This window comes from Hemicordylus capensis, chromosome 16, assembly GCF_027244095.1.
Source record: "Hemicordylus capensis ecotype Gifberg chromosome 16, rHemCap1.1.pri, whole genome shotgun sequence".
In the NCBI taxonomy this organism is placed as follows: Eukaryota; Metazoa; Chordata; class Lepidosauria; order Squamata; family Cordylidae; genus Hemicordylus; species Hemicordylus capensis.
Window position 1 is genome coordinate 15,791,002 of NC_069672.1, and position 18,152 is coordinate 15,809,153.

Genomic DNA, 18,152 nt, shown 5'->3' on the forward strand with positions numbered 1-18,152 from the left:
CTGCATATTAAAACCCTGTGATTTTGTTTTCTTTGAAAGGGTAAGATGGAAAGTTAAGGGCTGCTTGTGGCGTGGAGTTCCACTGCCTCAGAGCAGCAGCCAAGGAGGTAGAATTGTTTGGAATCTGTGGACAGATGAAGCTGCTTTATCACGGGCCCATCTTGTCCAGGACCGTCTGGGTTCGGGTTAAGAGAGCGCCATCCTTCCGTTGCAGAATTTAAAGGATGGCTGTGTCTTACTTTCACAAGGCTCAAAGAAGCCTTTTTTTTTTTTAACCATGGTGTCCCCTTCTACCTCCTGCACAGGGGGAGCCCATGAGAATAATTTACCGCATGCGAGGGTTGCTGGGAGACGCCACCGAAGAATTCATTGAGTCGCTGGACTCCACTACAGGTATGGCGCCTGCTTCTCTCTCTTGGTGGAGGCGACTGCTGGAGACAGCGTTTTCCCCCCTTCGCTCTCGAGACAGGGCGGACTGAAAGCTCAGGATGGAGAGGCTGTGCTTGGCACGCGGGAGGTCCCCGGTTCAGTCCCTGGCAGCAGCATCTCCAAGCTAGGGTTGGGAGAGACTCCTGCCCGGAACCTGGGAGAAACCGCTGCCAGCCAGAGTAGGCAACACTGAGCGAGATGGACCAAGGGCCTGACTCGGTAGAAGGCCGCTGTCGCTGTTCCGATGGGTTTCTTCGATCGCTTAGCCAAAGATCTCCCGGCGGAAGCTGTGTGGGGCCAAGGCGTCTTCCACCGCCAGGTTAGCCTGACCCACAGGCCAGCGGCTTCCCTGGAGGAGCTGGTCACTGTGATGAGTTCCTGGGAAACTGGTCAAAGTGGAGTGAGCTTTCCGGGGGCCGTCAGTCAGCCGCCACTCCCTTGAGGGCCTCTTACCGCCGGTGGGGGTGGCGGGGGTGGCGTCCCTGTCGCCGTCTCGCTGCCCCCAGGAGCTGGTGTGGTTTCGCCAAGCTTTGTTGATGCCCTTGCCTCTCTCCTGTCAGCCTCTTTCTTTTCCACAGATGAAGAGGAGGACGAGGAAGAGGTGTACAAGATGGCGGGCGTGATGGCGCAGTGCGGCGGCCTGGGCTGCATGCTCAGCCGCTTGACCGGCATCAAGGATTTCAAGCAGGGCCGGCACCTCCTGACTGTGAGTCCCTGCCCCTGACGCTCTTTGGGGGTGGGGGGCCTCTGGCTAGGAGCCTCAAAAGCTGGAAGCGCCCTGGGCCTCCCTGGACCTCTGAGAGGGCCTGGGGCTGCCTGCCTGCCAGTTCGGGCTCAACCAGAGAGGCCGCGCTCAGAACGAACCCCCTGACCACTGGCGAGGAAGGGTTGGCAGGGTTTCCTCTCAGGAGTCTGGGCTTCCAAGTTCTCCTCACTGGTGCAGGCTGTGGCAGCCTGACCCACAGCGCCCAGTGGCTGGACACTGGCAGAACTGGGGCTCAGGCTTGGTGCTAAACTTGGTTCTTGAGAAGGGCGTTTTGGAAACGGCAAGATGGCTCCCGGCGTGAGCACGGGGCTGGCCTTGAGCTGGCGATTCCTGGTGGGGTGGCCCTTGGGACATTTTGGGGCAGTGAGCAGGAGCCCCGGGGAGAGGAGGGTCTGGCTTCTGGTGGGCTGGGAGATGCTTGTCGGCCGCCGTCATGGCCTCTGCAGCCCCCGACTCCGTCCCCCTCACCCAGGTGCTGCTCAAGCTCTTCAGCTACTGCGTCAAGGTGAAGGTCAACCGCCAGCAGCTGGTCAAGCTGGAGATGAACACCCTCAACGTCATGCTGGGGACCCTGAACCTGGTAAGGCGGGAAGGCGGGGCCCCTGGGCCCGGTCTCGGGTCCCCTGCAGGACCCCCGAGAAGCCGAGTCCAGCTGATCCTCAGCGGAAGTGTTCCAGTGCCGGCACCCCTCGCTTTTTGCTGGGGGCCATGCCGAGCTGGAAGGGAAGCGCTGGGCTGCTTGGGGCGGGCAGCCGTGACCGGGGCCGACGCCTTCTCTGCAGGCTTTGGTGGCTGAGCAGGAAAGCAAGGACAGTGGAGGGGCGGCGGTGGCAGAGCAGGTGCTCAGCATCATGGAGATCATCCTGGATGAGTCCAACGCGGAACCACTGAGCGAGGACAAGGTGGGCTGTGTGGGGGCAAGGGGGGAGTGTTGGTGGCCGTTTGGGCGCAGGGGGCAGCTCTCCGGTTCGGGCAATGCCCCTCCCTTGACGGTTCAAAACTCTCCAAACCAAACTCTGTCTTTCCCTTGTGCCTGGCTCACTGGGCCTCATTCTCCCAGCATCCCCATCCCTGCGATGGCCTTTGGCTGGGAATTATGGGAGTTGTAGTCCACAGCATCTCCCCTGGCCTCCCTGGCCCCAGTGCCCCAGTGCAAGTTGCGAATCTGCTCAGCGGACACGGCTGGGCCAGGATCCCTCCCTCCATTATCTCCTCCGCCCGCTAGGCCTCTCCCTCTAGCAATTCTGTGGGGATCGCTAATAGCTGAGAGCTGGGCCTGGGGGTTAAGAGGGGCCTGGCCCTGAGGGGCTTTTAATGGCAGTCGCAGGAAGTTGGGCGTCCGTCTGCTGGATGGATGGCGCTGTGGCGTGTGCCTCCTGGGAAGGAGAGGGGAGGGCGGCTTCTGCGTGCTCCCAGGAAAAGCACTTGCGTGCCGCAAATGGCTGGCCTCGCTAAAGGCTTTTGTTGGGAGCCCCAAGAACCCAGACACAGAGGAGGTCCTCCTTCCACTGTGTCTCTGTCTGAGTCTCCGGGTGTGTGGGAGGGAAGAGAGAGAGAGAGAGAGAGAGAGGGAGCCCTTCGAGGGGGACACAGCCTCTTGAGTCGAGAGGAGGTGCCAGAGGGAGTCCCCCTGGATCCAGAACGGTGCTGCTCCTCCTCCCTGCAGGGCAACCTCCTCCTGACCGGCGACAAGGACCAGCTGGTCATGCTGCTCGACCAGATCAACAGCACCTTCGTCCGCTCCAACCCCAGCGTCCTCCAGGGCCTCCTGCGCATCATCCCTTACCTGTCCTTCGGGGAAATGGAGAAGATGCAGATCCTGGTGGACCGCTTCAAGCCCTACTGCGTCTTTGACAAGTACGCGGAGCCTCTCTCCTCCCTCCATCCGTACCGGTGGTGGGTGTGGGGTGAGGGGAAGGCCTCCTCGGCAGGAGACCCCTGTGCGCATCTCGCATCACGTTCCGGAGGACCGGAGCCTTGTCAGCAGTCTTCTCTAGGGCTGTCCAGATGCTGGTTCGGCACATCTGCCTGACCCTCGAGGTTGCGCTCCCGGGGTCGGATTGAGAGGGCCGTTCTTGAGCCACTGTCCCCTCCGACACGAGGGCCAGATGCCTCTGAATGCCAGTCGCAGGGGAGCCACAGCAGGAGAGAGGGCAGGCACAGACCTCTTGCCTGGGGGCTTCCCAGCGGCACCTGGTGGGCCCCTGTGGGGAACGGGATGCTGGACGAGATGGGCCTCCTTGGGGGGCCTGATCCAGCAGGGCACTTCTGATGATCTTACGAGGGCTGTGGAGGGAGGTGGTGGCGGCGGTGCGGAGATCTTGACACGCGGTGCTTTTAAGGCAGAGGGGGGTACATTGTGGGCCAGCACTGGGCCTCTAGAACGGCTGGGGGTCCTCTGCACAAGGGCCCCATTCCCAGAAAGGGTGCCGTCTCCGTTGTTGGTCCAGAGAGGAGACTCGGAGCAGCCTCGGGGCCTCCCCCATCGGGAGAGGGAGGAGGGCAGGCCACTAGCCCACCCGCCCGGCTGGTGCTTGAGAGCCCTAACCCGGCCTGTGCCTGCTGCAGGTACGACGAGGAGCACAGCGGGGACGACAAGGTCTTCCTGGACTGCTTCTGCAAGATCGCGGCGGGCATCAAGAACAACAGCAACGGGCACCTGCTGAAGGACCTCATCCTGCAGAGGGGCATCACACAGAACGCCCTGGACTACATGAAGAAGCACATCCCCAGTGCCAAGAAGTGAGTGCCCTGGCAGGGCCCGGGTGGGGGGGGGTGTCTGGCCGGGCCTTTCTCCTCTGGGTGCGTGGACTGCTGCTCCCCGAGACTCTCTGTGGAGGAGCCTGCAGCTCAGGGCCGGAGTCCCCGCTTGGCCGGGCAGTCGGGTGTCTCTAGAGGCGGTGCCGGTCCTCGCGAGAGGCACGGAAGGGCCTTCCCTCGGCGCCTCTTGAGCCCAGGCTTTGGTCGCAGCTCGCCAGCCTCTTCTCCTCCCAGGGGAGTCTCTCCACACGGGGGCGCTCTCGGCCCAAAGACGCCCAGTCGGATAGTGATGGCAGCTCCTTCCTTTCACTCGACTACCCTGCGATTCCAGGGCTGTGCCTTGCCCCTGACCTGACCTTGGCAAGGACTGGAGGGTGGGTGCTCTGGGCCTCCGCCCCCCTGAACAGCCGCTCTGGGTCTCCCCTTTCCCTGCACAGTTTGGACGCGGACGTGTGGAAGAAGTTCCTGTCCCGTCCGGCCCTCCCTTACATCCTGAGGCTGCTCCGGGGACTCGCCACGCAGCACCCGGCCACGCAGGTGAGGGGGGCTCTTTCTTCTGCGGCTGGAGACATCCCCCTTTCCCCTCTGAGCAGCGAGAGGCAGGGGCGGTCGGGGGCCTGATCCAGCCCCCATGGGACTCCCACTGGGACGCCCTCCGCGCACAGCCTCTGACCACCTCAAGGGCCACGGAGAGACCAGAACGCTGGCGGGTGGGAGAAGGACCCCAGGATCATCCTGTCTTGGGGGCATCCAGCGCATCTGCCACCAGACAGTCAGAAACCCACTTGCCCGCTCTCCAGTGGCCCTCTGGCCAGCAGGACGCCCAGCACCGCACAGCTCTCCTCCCTCTAGGGCCCTTTCTTTGGACATGTTTGCAGCCCTGAGCAGCAGCAGCAGCAGGAGAAGGCTCCCCCGTCCCTCCCCCGGGACCAGTGACAGAAGAGCCCCTTAGAAAAGGGCCCGGGGGGGAGAGGGGGCCTGGTGGCCGCCACAAATCATGGCTTCAGCCTGCATCCAGCGTTCCCTGTGAACAGCCCACATTATCCTGACCAAGTCAGGAGCGTTTGCCGTCTGGGAGCAGCTGCCGATGCTTTCTGCAAGCGAGCTGGTTCGAATCCTCGGCAGTTGTATGCAGATGCAATCGATGAATCACTGAACTCTCCTTTGGTTCCTGCCCTCAGCGCATGCAGTCCCGTTATGCATTTTGGGAGGAACCTTTCGAAATAAAGCCCTTGGTTGCTGAGCCCCCGGGGAACCCTCCGCAGCCCAGCAGGAAGGCCACCTCCTCTTCCTCCCTCCCTTCCGGCCGGGGTTTTCACCTGCTGGGCCGTGTGCTCCGCCTCCCCAAACAGGTGCTGATCGGGACCGACTCGATCTCCAACCTGCACAAGCTGGAGCAAGTCTCCAGCGACGAAGGGATCGGGACCCTGGCCGAGAACCTCCTGGAGGCCATGCGGGAGCACCCGGACGTGAACAAGAAGATCGACGCGGCCCGGAGAGAGACCCGCGCCGAGAAGAAGCGCATGGCCATGGCCATGCGCCAGAAGGCCTTGGGCACGCTCGGGATGACGGTAATGGGCAGGCCTCTCTCTCTCTGAAGTCTGTTCCTTCCTGCTGGGATAGGACCAGGGCTGGGTCCAAGGGGGCCGTCCAGTGGGACCAGCTCTTGCATGGGAGCCTATGAAGCTGCTGTCTGCTGAGTCAGACCCTGGGCCCATCTAGCTTGTCTGCACTGACTGGCAGCAGCTCTCCAAGGTTCCAGGCAGGAATCTCTCTCCCAGCCCTGCCCTGAGATGCTGAACCTGGGACCTTCTGCAGGCAAAGTGGAGGCTCTGCCACTGAGCTATGGCTTTTTCTTGAATATGATGTATTTAGACACAGGATATTGCCATCTGCAGAGTCAGGCCGCTGGTGCCTCTAGCTCTGTCTTCTCTGCACAAGCTGGCAGCAGCTGTCCTCTCCCAGCCCTACCTGGAGATCCCACCAGGGAGTGACCCTGGGCCTTTCTGCATGCAGCTCTCAGCCATGGCCCCTCCCCCGAGATTTAAGCAAAGAAGCCGGGGTGGGGGCGGTAAAATTCTCAGGATGGACAGCAGCACCGACTTTGTTTCCCTGATGCTTTAAACGTTTAAGCCTGGACTGGAGACGTGCAGGGATTCTCAGCGTTGGGTCCCCAGATGTCATTGGACTTCAACTCCCATCATTCCCAGCGTCCTTGGGTTGGGGGTTATGGGAGCTGAAGTCCAGTCACCTCTGGGGGCCCAACGCTGAGGATCCCTGCCCTGGTGCCTGTCCGGGGTGTGGCGTCCCATCCTGTGCCATCCCCTCGGCTCAGTGCGGGGGGTGTGTGTGCCGTGCTTGATCTTCCAGACCAACGAGAAGGGCCAAGTGGTGACGAAGACGGCGCTGCTGAAGCAGATGGAGGAGCTGATCGAGGAGCCGGGCCTGACCTGCTGCATCTGCCGAGAAGGCTACAAGTTCCAGGTACGCGGCAGGACTCCGACCCGGAGCCCCTTTCCCCGCCCCAGGCAGCCAGTCCTGCCTCCCGGTCCGGCTCGGGGGCTCCCTCGTGCCGCTTCTGCCCTCCCTCTCTCTCTCCCCCTTCCTCCCTCCAGCCGACCAAAGTCCTGGGCATCTACACCTTCACCAAGCGGGTGGCCTTGGAGGAGTTTGAGAACAAGCCTCGGAAGCAGCAGGGCTACAGCACCGTCTCCCACTTCAACATCGTCCACTACGACTGCCACTTGGCCGCCGTCAGGTGAGGCCTCCGTGCCCGGAGGGGCCCTCGGCTCAGCCCCGTTGGCCCCAGGAGTCGGGGGGCTTGGCAGGGTTCCTTCCTCCCTCAGGGGATGCCGGGAGGGCTGCCGCCTGAGCGTGTGGTGCGGACGCCCGGTCTCGCCTCTGGGGCGCCTTCCTGACATCCCGGGCCGGGCTTTGCCCCCGCAGGCTGGCCCGCGGGCGCGAGGAGTGGGAGAGCGCCGCCCTGCAGAACGCCAACACCAAGTGCAACGGCCTCTTGCCCGTGTGGGGGCCCCACGTCCCGGAATCGGCCTTCGCCACCTGCTTGGCAAGGTGAGTCTCGGCAGGTGGGCTGGCCTGGGACCCCAGATCGCCAGCGAGGGATGTCTGTGTGCCGCTTCCCAGCAAAGGTGCTCAGAGCAGTTGACAGAGGAGGGGGAAGAGAGGTGGTCCCCGGGCCACAGAGGCCTCACAGGCCAGAAGGCGCTAGGAGGCAGGCCCCGGCCCAAGCCACCGGAGGGGTTAGGCTGGAGAGGGCCAGTTGCTCTTCTCCTGCGCAGTAGCCGAGAGCCACCGCTTGGAAAGGTGCCTCTCGGTGCCGTGAGCAGGGGCTGGAGTTGCCTTCCTGGGGCGGGGAGCGTGTCTGTTTGGGGGCAGTTGGCTCACGCCGCCCCTCCGTGGAAACGCCTCTGTGTCCCTTCCCTGCCTGCGGCTGCCCCGGGGCTGCCTGGCTTCGGAGCAGCTCCACTCCCAGCCCCGGGGGTGCCTCCCACAGGCCTGGCCTGGGGCCTGCCGCCTAACCCCGCGGGGGGTTCCCCTGCTGCAGGCACAACACCTACCTGCAGGAGTGCACCGGCCAGCGGGAGCCCACCTACCAGCTCAACGTGCACGACACCAAGCTGCTCTTCCTCCGCTTCGCCATGGAGCAGTCGTTCAGCGTGGACACGGGCGGCGGCGGGCGCGAGAGCAACGTCCACCTCATCCCCTACATCATCCACACGGTGCTTTACGTCCTCAACACGTAGGTCGCCCCTTCCCCTCTCCTCCCTGCTGGTGGGTGAGGGAAGGAAGTGTGTGTGTGTGTGTGTGTGTGTATAAAAGCAGCAGTGCAGGAGATTTGGGGTGGCTAGCAGGCATGGCCCCCTTGGCTAAGCAGGGTTTGCATTTGGATGAGAGGCTGCGTGTGAGCGCTGGCACATCTTCTCCTGAGGGGATGGAGCCGCTCTGGGAAGAGCACTTTGCTTGCTTGCATGCAGAAGGTTCCCGGTTTCCTCGATGGGAGAGACTCCTGCCTGCAACCTTGGAGAAGCCGCTGCCCGTTTGTGTAGACAATACTGAGCGAGATGGACCAAGGGCCCAACTCCATCTATGGCGGAGAGCCCTGGCCAGGCAGACCCAAGGGGCACGCGTGCCTCGAACCTTGCAGGCCACGGCACAGCCGGGGTGGGGCACCGTGGCCATTCTGGGCGCCATTCTGAGCGTGCGCGGGGCTTGCCTCCTTCCAGGACGCGGGCCACCTCCCGGGAAGAGAAGAACCTGCAGAGCTTCCTGGAGCACCCGAAGGAGAAGTGGGTGGAGAGTGCCTTCGAGGTGGACGGGCCGCACTACTACACGCTCCTGGCGCTGCACATCCTGCCCCCGGAGAAGTGGAAGGCCATGCGCATCGACGTCCTCAAGCGGCTGCTGGTCACCTCCCAGGCTCGGGTGGTGTCTCCGGGGGGAGCAAGCAGGTGAGGGGCCCCCAGGGAAGAGCCATGTCCCCGGGGCCAGAGACGGGGGGCACTGTGTGTGTTGCGGCCTCAGAGCCCCCTTCAGTCACCGAGAGCAACCGGTGTGTGTGTGTGTGTGTGTGTGGTGACATTGCCCACTGCGACTGTGAAGCCTCTGGGTTGGCCTTTTTGCCTCTGCTGCCCGTTTCCTCCCTAAACGCCAAGGAAGCGGCCGCACTCTGGGCCAGCTCTGATGTTGTGTCAGTAGCAGTGGCTGAATCTTGAGAGTCTCCTGTGACCAGGTGAGCTGGGCTAGATGGGAGGGAGGAGGGTCTCCCCCCACCCACGGTGCCCCCTGCCGCCTCCTTAAAGCCAGCAGAGAGCCCACGCCCCACAATGGCCGGCCGGCCTGCCTTTCGGATGCTTTATGGCTGCGCCCGGGTGCTCTGGTAACCTCCGGAGGAGCTGCAGACGGCGGTATTGATCGCCTTGTGGGTTTCTGCCACCGTCAGGGAAATTGGCCGGGATTCTTGCCTGCTCTGGAGTTCAGGGGAGTGGGCTTCGCTCCTGGGGGAACCGTTTCCCGGGGCGGGGGGGCGCTGCGTACAGTTCTGGAGTGGTGCAGGGCTTGCGCTCCTGACTAGAGGAGAGGGCCGTTCCACTCGCTTCAGCGTCACCGCCTAGGCGTGGCCGCGGTCAGTGTGCTTGGGGTGGGGAAGGAAGGGGGGATCCAGCAGCAGGCAGTGTCGTGACTCCATGGGGCCTCTCCCACCCCCTTGAGCTCTGGAAACATGCCCAGTTCGTTTTTGAAAAGGTGGGCTGTGAGTGTTGGGCCACCTGCCTGCAGCCCGGGTTGGGAGCTGCTTCGCTTTGGCAAAACGCAGCTTGTCCCAGGCGGTTTGCGGCTGTCCATTCGCCCCTGCTCGAGCCTGTCCGTGTTTGCCAGCCCATCTCCCGGCTCTTGCCGTGGCCGCCGGGTTTTGAGGCAGCGGAAGGCCCTTGACCTCAGTCCCCTCCTCCTCCTCCTCCTCACAGGCTCGCCGACAAAGCCGTGAAGGACTACTCTGCCTACCGCTCCGGCCTCCTCTTCTGGGCCCTGGTGGATCTCATCTACAACATGTTCAAGGTAAGGGACGTGGCTTGGGGCGGCCTCGGGCCTGCAGACGGGCCTTGCACACCAGCCGGGAGGGGCTGGGGAGGAACAGCCAAGCCCGGAGCTGCCTGGCACTTGGCATGCTGGCTGGAGAGGAGAGGATTTGCCTGGGCGGCCCCACGTCCCGGGTGAGAGGGGGAGCACACATGCTCTAGAAGCCCCCCAGTAAGAGAGGTTGGCATCCTCTGAATAAGCTCCTCAGAAGAGGCGGCTGCGTCTAGAAAGCCTGGGAGTGGGACGTGCAGGCAGGGAGCTCCTCTAAAGAGGCCAGCTGCCCCTGATCATGGAGGCTCCACCTCCCTTTCCCGGCTGTCCGCTGCTGGTAGACTCCTCTGGTGTAGGGGCCCCAGACGCAGCTCAGACCCCGGTCTCCCCCCCTCCCAGAAGGTGCCTACGAGTAACACAGAGGGGGGCTGGTCCTGCTCTCTGGCCGAGTACATCCGCCACAACGACATGCCCATCCACGAGGCGGCCGACAGGGCCCTGAAGACCTTCCAGGAGGAGTTCATGCCGGTGGAGACCTTCTCGGAGTTCCTGGACGTGGCTGGTGAGTGCTGGGCTGAGAGGGGCCCTGGGCCAGACGCAGCCCTCCTTAGCGTGCCATGGGGGCGGGGGGGACACAGGGCCCTTCTTTGGGCCAGCGGTGTGGCCGCCTCCGATGCCCGCCCTCTGGGGTGGGGGCTGCAACGCCAGGCTTCCACGGGGCCCCCTCCTGCCTCCGTGTGGTGAGGAGGGGCCCTCCTTGGGCCTGCCGGCCTGACCGGCCCCTCCTCGTTCCAGGCCTCCTGTCAGACATCTGCGATCCGGACGGCTTCCTCAAGGACCTCCTCAGCAACATCCCTTGAGCCTCCCGCCCAGAACGGCACCGTGAAGAGACCGCGATGAGCTTGCCTGGCGGCCTCCCCCTCCGCTGACCCTGCAGGAGTGCTGCAGGGACTTGACCTCCGGCCTGCTCCCCCCGTCTCTCTCCCTCCCCCTCCCCGTCCTTGGAGTGATGTTGGATTTGGGTTTGCCCCCCCCCCCGCCCCCGGCTCCCCTCTTGGTTTCCTGGCCTTCTGCCCCGCGCGCTCCGAGCCACGGAGGGGCTGCGTCCGGGCTGGAGGGAGCCGAGCCAGACCCCGTCAGTTTTACCGCTTCTCTGTGCGTGCGGTGCGTGCGTGTGGTGCGTGCGTGCCTGGCCATTTTACCAGTCAATAAATAAGTTAAATACAACCAGACGGAAAACATTTGGCTGGGGTGTGTTTTGGCCGCTTCCGGCTGGGGGGGGGGGCTCGGCCCCCTTCTCTGGAGAGCTGGCTTTTGGGCTGATTTGCAGGCGGTGCCCTCAAGGGTGGGGCCGCTGTGCTACGCAGCTTCAGTGTGGCCTGGGGGGCCACATGTGAGAAGCTTCATATAAAGAGAAGTGCCGCTTGGAAAGGTGCCTCTCTGCCCACTGACGGGGCTCCTGGGGCCGGACGTGGGGCACACCGTGTGCCTCCTGGTCACCCTTGGAGACACTCGCTCTGTGCATTGGCCCGTTTGCAGACGGTGCCCCCGGCAGCCTAGGTGCAGCGCGTGTCGAAGGTGGGCACCGGTGAGTGCTTTACCTGCTGCCTGTGTTGGGTCTCTTCAGGCTCGGCTAAACACTTGGGTGGCTTTTTGCCTTCGGGGCCGGGCAGCTCCTCAGCTGACCCACGGCTTGGTGCCCGGAGCTGCTCCCCTCTCTTCCCACCCTCCACCCCCCGAACCTGGCCCAGGTAGAGAAGGAAGGCGGTGGCACCTGCACAGGCCCAGAGGAGGGGCAGCCTTTGGGGTGAGCCTGTATGTGGGGAGCTTTTGAGAGACATGTTCTCCCAAGGGATGCAGAGAGCAGCATCCAAGTGAACTCAAGATGTCCCTGGCTGATGGCAACTTTGGAGGCGGAGGTGCCGTTTCTTGTCTGACTGCTCTCCTCGGGAGGTTCCTGGAGGCGGCCCTTCCAGTGTCCTCATTCACCTAATTAATTTAATTAGCTGTCCTGTGAGAAACGTACGCCCCCGCAGATCCTCACAGTGGGGGGTCTTGGCTTGGAGGCGCCTTGCCTTGGAAGGCGTGTTGCAGAGGCGATTTCCGTGCGAGGGGTGTGGGGATGTGGTGACCTCCTCTGGGCAGGACGGCTGTTCTTCAGCCTCATGGAGTGCTGGATGGCTATGAGGATTGTTGTTGTGTGGTCGGCACACCAAGGCTTCTTTTGCCAGGTCACGTGGGCAAATCACGGGTCCCTGCCCTGAGGCGCCTGCAGTCTCAATTCAGGCACCACGGGCGGAGGGAGCACCATGGCTCACAAGGGTGGCGTGGCGGGAAACAGCCCTGTGCACTTCGGGTTGGTTGTTGCAGGGAGTGAGAGCGGAGGGGTTGAGCCGAGGTTTCCATGGGGGCAAGGTGGGATTTGAGGAGGAATTTTGAGGCGTTAAAGGGAGGACCCCCCCCCCGTGTCCAACATGGCAGGTCTATCTTGAATTCACTGGGCCTGGGCCACATTGGCCCGTTCTTGGCCACCGCCATCCCCCCTCCTGGCCCTTGGAAGCCGACTCCCGTGTTTGCGACAAGACCGGCCTTCCCCTCTCCTGGCCCGCAGGACGACATGGTTCCCCTCCCACCGGCCTGGCCTTGCCCGAGTGTGTGGGAACAGGCGCTGCTCTGGGAACAGGAGGCCTGAAGCCCAGTTGCCTCCCAGGTGCCTGGAACTTGGCAGGGCGGCCTGCTGCTGGGAGCCCTTGATGTGGTTTGGCAGCGCTGCCGGGGAGAGGGCGGCGTGCCCCGCCTTGCTGCCTCAACCAGAAAACGCTTTCACAGGGCCCCGTGCTAGCAGCCCGCTCACGTTTCGGTCCTGCTGCTGCAGCAGGAGGAGGAGAACCTGGCTTGCCGAAGCGCTTTGGGCTGCCGGCGGCTCCAGTTCTGAGCCAGCCTTGCCGGATCAGGCCCATGGCCCATCTAGTCCAGCAGAGTGGCCCACCAGACACCCTCTCCTGCCGTTACTCCCCGGCAACTGACCGTCGGAGTCATCGTGCTTCTGAGGCTGGAGGCGGCCGATCGCCCATTTCTGTGGGCTTTGGTCCCTCCGTCCCGAAGTCCGATAGCAGCTGGTGTATCCACGCTGCTTCCTTGCACACTTCAGTGGCGGGCATCTTTTCCATATCTTGCCGCGTGGTGGGTTCTTGTATCTCGCCTCCTTTTGGTCATGAGCGAGAGTCTTTGGGGTGGTCTTTGGGGAGATGCCAAGTCCCCTCCCTGGCAGCAGCATCTCCAAGAGAGGGCAGAGAGAGAGACTCCTGCCTGCAACCTGGGAGAAGCCGCTGCCTGTCTGGAAAGACAATCCTGAGCGAGATGGACCGATGGTCTGACTCTGTACAAGGCAGCTTCCTCTGTTCCTATGAAATGGAGGCAGCGGCGAGATCATATACATTTGTTTCTGCTTCTCTGTGCTTAGGGTTTATTACTGTAGCAGGGCAGGAGCAGGCAACCTTGGCTCTCTAGCGGTTGTTCAACTACAACTTGCATCCGCTCCAACTGCAGTGACTGGGGATGATGGGATTTGTAGTCCAACAGCAGCAGGGAGAGCCAAGGTTGCCTGCCCCACTGCAGGAGGAGAGGCAGCCTGAGAAGGGGGCATTCTAGGCATTAGGAGCCGCAGAATTGTTTGTGGGAGGCAGAGACGTTACTCGGAAATGTCATCGTAGAACAGGATAAACAGACCTGCTTCCCCCCCCCACCAGGCTAGAATAAGGCGGTCTGATCTCACTCCATGTAAACTGTGCCAAGTCCATTTGGGGAACATTTTGTCGTAAGAGGCTGAATTTCCCTCCTGGCTACTGGACTGGCCTTTCCCGACACCCACTCCGAAGCGGGCACAAGGAGCATTCAGAAGGAGACCCGCCGAAACACACAGTGTATTATTTAGCATTTTCTGAAAGGTGCCTTCGCAGGGATGGGGACCGGCCCAGCCTCGAGGCTCTCTAGGCAGGCCTTTTTCTTGTCTCCCCTCTAAAATGTCGGCTCCTTCCTTTTGCAGCCCAAGCGGCATTTTGCAATCGTGCCCTTGATTTTGTTGCAGCCGCAGAAATGACGCCTGTGATAAATCGGCCCAGACCTTGAGGCTCCCCTTTCAGAAGGCCTAGCAACAAGGCCTTCTGTGCAAACAGAATGTGCCTTTCCCCCCAGATTATTTTTAATTGTCTTCATTAGCAACTTTAAGAGCGGCCTCCAGCTTTGAGGCCAGTTTGTAAACTCGCCTGTTGTCCTTACTGGAGAGGGAAAAACTCTATGCCAGAGCATGAAACACTCATTCAGATCACAGCAGAACCAAACGTTGACGAAGTATGTAAAAGAATTCCACCACCTTGGTCAACGTATGTTGGGGCAAAATGATGGGGCAGGGCTGACTCCCTCCTTGCAGCTTTCCAGCTTGTCTTGGATGCAGTGCGGGTAAAACTCTGCAAGCGCGCACACAGAAAACGTCTCTCCAGACATCCAGGCCATGGAAGGATCGGATTGGCAGTGCCTCCTTGCTGTACCGTAGACGCATGAACCCGGACACTCATTCCCCAGTGAGATCCCTTTGGCCTCTTTAACCTTTCCATGTTCTGAATCGATCTCTCTTTTTCTGCTTCCAGCAGCTCTTGAGTTTCCACCAGATGCCTCTTTCAGGACATCACTCCAGGCACAGGAATGTTGGGGTGTGTGGTCTTGGTGGCTGTAGGCGATCTCTGGGTTCAGAGGCAGGATGCCTCTGAATCCCGGTGGCCTTCACCCCCTGCTGGCGGGCCACTGTGGGGAATTGGGTGCTGGAACTAGATCAGCCTTGGGCCTGATCCAGCAGGGCCCTGCTTATGGTTTTGTGTCTCCTGTCAGCACCTTCCTAAAAGCTCTCCCTGCACCTACACAAATGCCTGGAAGGGAACGCTGGCTCTTTCCAAGCGGGATCACGTTTTGAGGAACGCGCAGGGAGGTTTGGAGGATTCTAGACCCCGCCGTGGCTTTGGCCCTTACATGTCGGCTTGGGCTGGGGCCAGCCTGGCCCGGAGTTGCATGTTGCCACAGGTGGTGTATCCGCAAGTTTGGCTGGTGATGTCATGAGCGGGGCTTTGGTAAGAACATGCGAGGCCTGCTGGATCAGACCAAAGCGCCCAGAAGTCCCAGATCCTGTTTCCAACGGCCCCCGCCCTGCTGTCGCTCCAGAGGAACACCTCACAGAGGAAATGGAAGGGTGCTTGGAGACCCATCGGCAAGGGCTGAGCACTGAATGTCCCTGGCAGAATTCACAACCTGTGCAAGAGCTGCAAAGGCGTTTTCGGGCACCGACACCCGGATCCAGTCTGCACATCGGAAGGCTTTCCCAATTCCATGTTGACAGTAGACAAGAAAAGCCTCTTGGCTGCCAGGTGGGGGAAAGCGACCTGGCCACCCACAGGGCCTTTACGAGGCCGCCTGAAACGGGAGGAGAAGGTGCCGTTGCCTCTGCTTCTCCTCGTTCCCGGGCACATGAGGCATTGCTGTCCTCCTGCCCCTGGCATTCCTACACACTGTAACAAAAGCCCCGCTTCTGAAAGGGCCCGCCGCTGTCAGCCCTGGTAGCACCCTTTTGAACGAAGTTGCAGGCGTGTGGGGCGAACGTGGAGTGCTTGGGAAATGCTGGGGGGGTGTTACGTAAGCCCCGAAGATGGGATTGATGATGGTGGGAAAGGCTGGAGATCTGGCACTGGGAAGGTTTTGCTCAGGGGTGCCCGTTTCTGATCCCTTTGAGAGACGGAGGCAAGAGAGCACCAACCAAGCCTTTCTTTAGTTTGCAAAGTCTTTTCGTTTTCTGGGAGGAGGAGTTTGTTCTCCCAGTGTCTGCTCAAAGTGTGTGTTTGTGGGGGGTGGGGGTGAGCCTGTTGGCTGACAAAGATGGCCACAAATCCCCCTTCAAGGGAAATGACTGCCACAGGATGAACGGGAAGGGGGGTGAGTCACAGACGCAGGCTGGAGCTCCCAGGAGGAAAACTGACCTTAGCAGGAGGAGGAGGAGGTGGTCATGGTCAGGGGAGACTGTAGTGTTGTCCTGTATTGGGGCCTAGGAAAAAAGTCCAATGCTGACTCTGTGCGTTTTCCTTTCCAACAAGGTTGGGCCACCAGCAGACAGATGACTCTGAATTCCATTGTGGGTTATTGCTGTGTACGGCTATGCAATGTTGGTCTTGGCTTCTCCCAGTAGAGTATTTACCCAGCCTGCCTTGCTAGGTTTGGGTTGAGCCCTTGATTGTGAGAACGGTGCCCCACTGGGCACCAGACTTGGGAGCCAGACTCTCTATTACAAAGGTTGTGGAGATGGAGATGGGGATGGAGCCCAGGCAGGGCTGGGAAAGGCCGTGCTCTGTCTGATTCTTTCTTAAGCAGGGGGAGAGCAACTGGCCCTCTCCACCCCCAGCACAGCATCCCTCCAGTGGCTGTTGCTAGCATCTGTCTTAGGTTTCTTTTTAGATGGTGAGCCCTTTGGGGGGACAGGGCGCCATCTTAGTTATTATTTCTTCTTGTAAACCACTTCGGAAACTTTTGTTGAAAAGCGGTATATCAGTCGTTGTGGTTGAAACCCCGGAGAGCTCCTGGACACCAGTGCAGACAGAACTGAGCTCGATGGACCAAGGGTCTGACTTTGTAGAAGGCAGCTCCTTTAAGCAAGTGAGGTCCCATCGTCCAGTGGTAGAGCATCTGCTGTGCATGCTGAAGATGCCAGCAGGCTCCTTCACCGGCAGCATCTCCTCCTGGGAGACACCCCTGCCGCTGTAGACCGTTCTGAGCGAGACGGACCAATGGCCTGACTTGCTACCAGGCAGCTTCCGATGGTGCTGAGGTTTAAACAGAAGTGTCTGTGTGAATGGTTAAGACCTGTTGGGTGGGCAGGAAGATCCTCCTGGCCTTCTCTGTGGTGTCCTGCCATCTGCCCGCCTGCCCCTGAACGAAAAAGCCCCAACCTCGGGAGCCTTTCCTTGCAAGGGAGTCAAACAGACTGGCTCTCCCAAGGAGAGGCGGTTTTCAAATCAGGGGCCTTGTCCATGGGGTTGGCATGCATCCTGTGCTCAGGATACCAACCCTGTGTGCCAAGATCACCCAAGCTTCGCACCCAGAAAAGCAAAAGCCTAGCCTGGTGCATAACTCATGGGAAAGGCCCACAGACACAGCCTTGAAATGCAAGATGCAAAAGCCTGGGGTTGCTCCTACGCCTTGCAGAAAGAGACGGGGAGGCAAAGTCCAGGGAAGTGTTTGTGTGTCTCTCTTCAGAAGTGTGTGAAACTTTGCTCTCCAAGCACCTGTGGTCAGGAGAGGCGGAAAACTCCTGGGAGGGCTGTGTTGCCTTGATGCAGCAGATTTTATCTGGGGATGGCCAAGTTCTTTGTTGGCTTGATTTGTTTGCCAGCAGAGCTGAGCCTGGGAGCGGAGGCTTTGAGGGGCCAGGAGCCGGGAGTTGGGAAACCAGGTCTGCTCAAGCCCAAATCATTAGCCTCTCGTTAGTGAAGGCGCCAGGGAGACAGCCTTGAAGTGAGGCTCCATCCCTCTTTGCTGCTGCTGCTGCTGCCGCCCTTGGACAAACTGGGAAAGGATGTCTTCCCCTGTGAACTTGAGGGTGGGGCTGGTCTTCAGTGCCAAGACCCTTCTTCTGCACCCTGCATAAATCAGACAAATGTGCACATCCCGCCCCCCCCACCCCCACTGCCAAAAAACACACACAAACCCTTGCATTTATTTTTATTTATTTATTTTTACATTTCTATACCGCCTTTCGTTAAAAGAAAACCCCAAGGCGGTTATGCATTTATGCTGCTGTTTTCTCCTTTTGTGTAGTTCTGGCTTTCCCAACAACCCGCTTGGCTTCTGAGATTTCAGCAGATGTTGAGCATGTGTACTTCTAATGGAGTCTTTCCAGCCCTACAAACTTCTCTCCCTTCAAATTAAAGCGGAGATTAAAGTGATTTTAATTTTGTGTCCAGCACCACATCCGGTGAGTTTTCTGAGCCCCCACAAAATTGTGGCATGCCCATGGCCCTGTTCATGCGCCTGGGAATGCCTACCAGGTCCCCCTGAGCTCTCTAGCTTGCGACCCCCAGGGAAAAAACCTTTCTGAAGATGGCAGTTCAATGTTCCATAGCCAAGGAAGAGGCAGATTCAGTATCAAGAGTTAGAGTTTGTTCTTTCTTAAAACAGAGAGTGCTTCTGTTGTGATGGTGAAGTTCAAACGGGGCCCCACATCTCGGACTGGCTGGGACACAATCCTCACAAAGTGCTGCACTTTGAGTTGGCTTTGAAGAGGTGGAGCCCAGGTGAGGCAATGCGTCCTGGTGCCTCCAAGTTGCCAACACAAATGTTTTTTTCTTTCTTTCTGACAACTTCCAACGCTGTCTGCGACTTCTCGTTAAACTGCTCTTATAAAATGTTAACAAGTTGTCGAACGGTTTTTATCTGCTCAGCACTTCTGTTTGTGCAGGGCCCCCACACTGTGATGAGGGTGTGTGTGTGTGTGTCTTTTTAGTTCTTTTGTAGGGGTCTCTTTCTATCTCTCTCTGCTAGCGACTAGACTTCCCCTCCCTTGGTGTGGCAGTGAGAA

At 60.3% G+C, this 18,152-nt stretch overlaps 1 protein-coding gene and 1 long non-coding RNA gene across 12 annotated transcripts in view; both read left to right on the forward strand.

Moving 5' to 3' along the window:
• Positions 1-10,780, forward strand: part of UBR4 (ubiquitin protein ligase E3 component n-recognin 4) — a 76,185-nt gene extending 65,405 nt beyond the window's left edge. For 8 of the 11 annotated variants that reach the window (XM_053280997.1, XM_053281002.1, XM_053281000.1 and 5 more), the window contains 16 exons: positions 306-393; positions 990-1,135; positions 1,668-1,775; positions 1,978-2,097; positions 2,862-3,052; positions 3,764-3,937; positions 4,393-4,492; positions 5,308-5,526; positions 6,326-6,439; positions 6,571-6,713; positions 6,902-7,027; positions 7,521-7,715; positions 8,200-8,424; positions 9,439-9,529; positions 9,941-10,103; positions 10,337-10,780. In XM_053280997.1, coding sequence (XP_053136972.1) covers positions 306-393; positions 990-1,135; positions 1,668-1,775; positions 1,978-2,097; positions 2,862-3,052; positions 3,764-3,937; positions 4,393-4,492; positions 5,308-5,526; positions 6,326-6,439; positions 6,571-6,713; positions 6,902-7,027; positions 7,521-7,715; positions 8,200-8,424; positions 9,439-9,529; positions 9,941-10,103; positions 10,337-10,401 — 2,268 coding nt within the window. In that variant the 3' untranslated portion in view covers positions 10,402-10,780. The remainder of the gene's footprint in view (positions 1-305; positions 394-989; positions 1,136-1,667; positions 1,776-1,977; positions 2,098-2,861; positions 3,053-3,763; positions 3,938-4,392; positions 4,493-5,307; positions 5,527-6,325; positions 6,440-6,570; positions 6,714-6,901; positions 7,028-7,520; positions 7,716-8,199; positions 8,425-9,438; positions 9,530-9,940; positions 10,104-10,336) is intronic. The other 3 variants (XM_053281003.1, XM_053281008.1, XM_053281001.1) reach the window with 2 other exon arrangements.
• A 5,948-nt stretch (positions 10,781-16,728) lies between these two features.
• Positions 16,729-17,990, forward strand: LOC128338688 (uncharacterized). Its single transcript, XR_008312673.1, has 2 exons — positions 16,729-17,549; positions 17,753-17,990. It is a non-coding gene; the product is annotated as an uncharacterized LOC128338688 (long non-coding RNA).
• Positions 17,991-18,152: the final 162 nt, after the last annotated feature.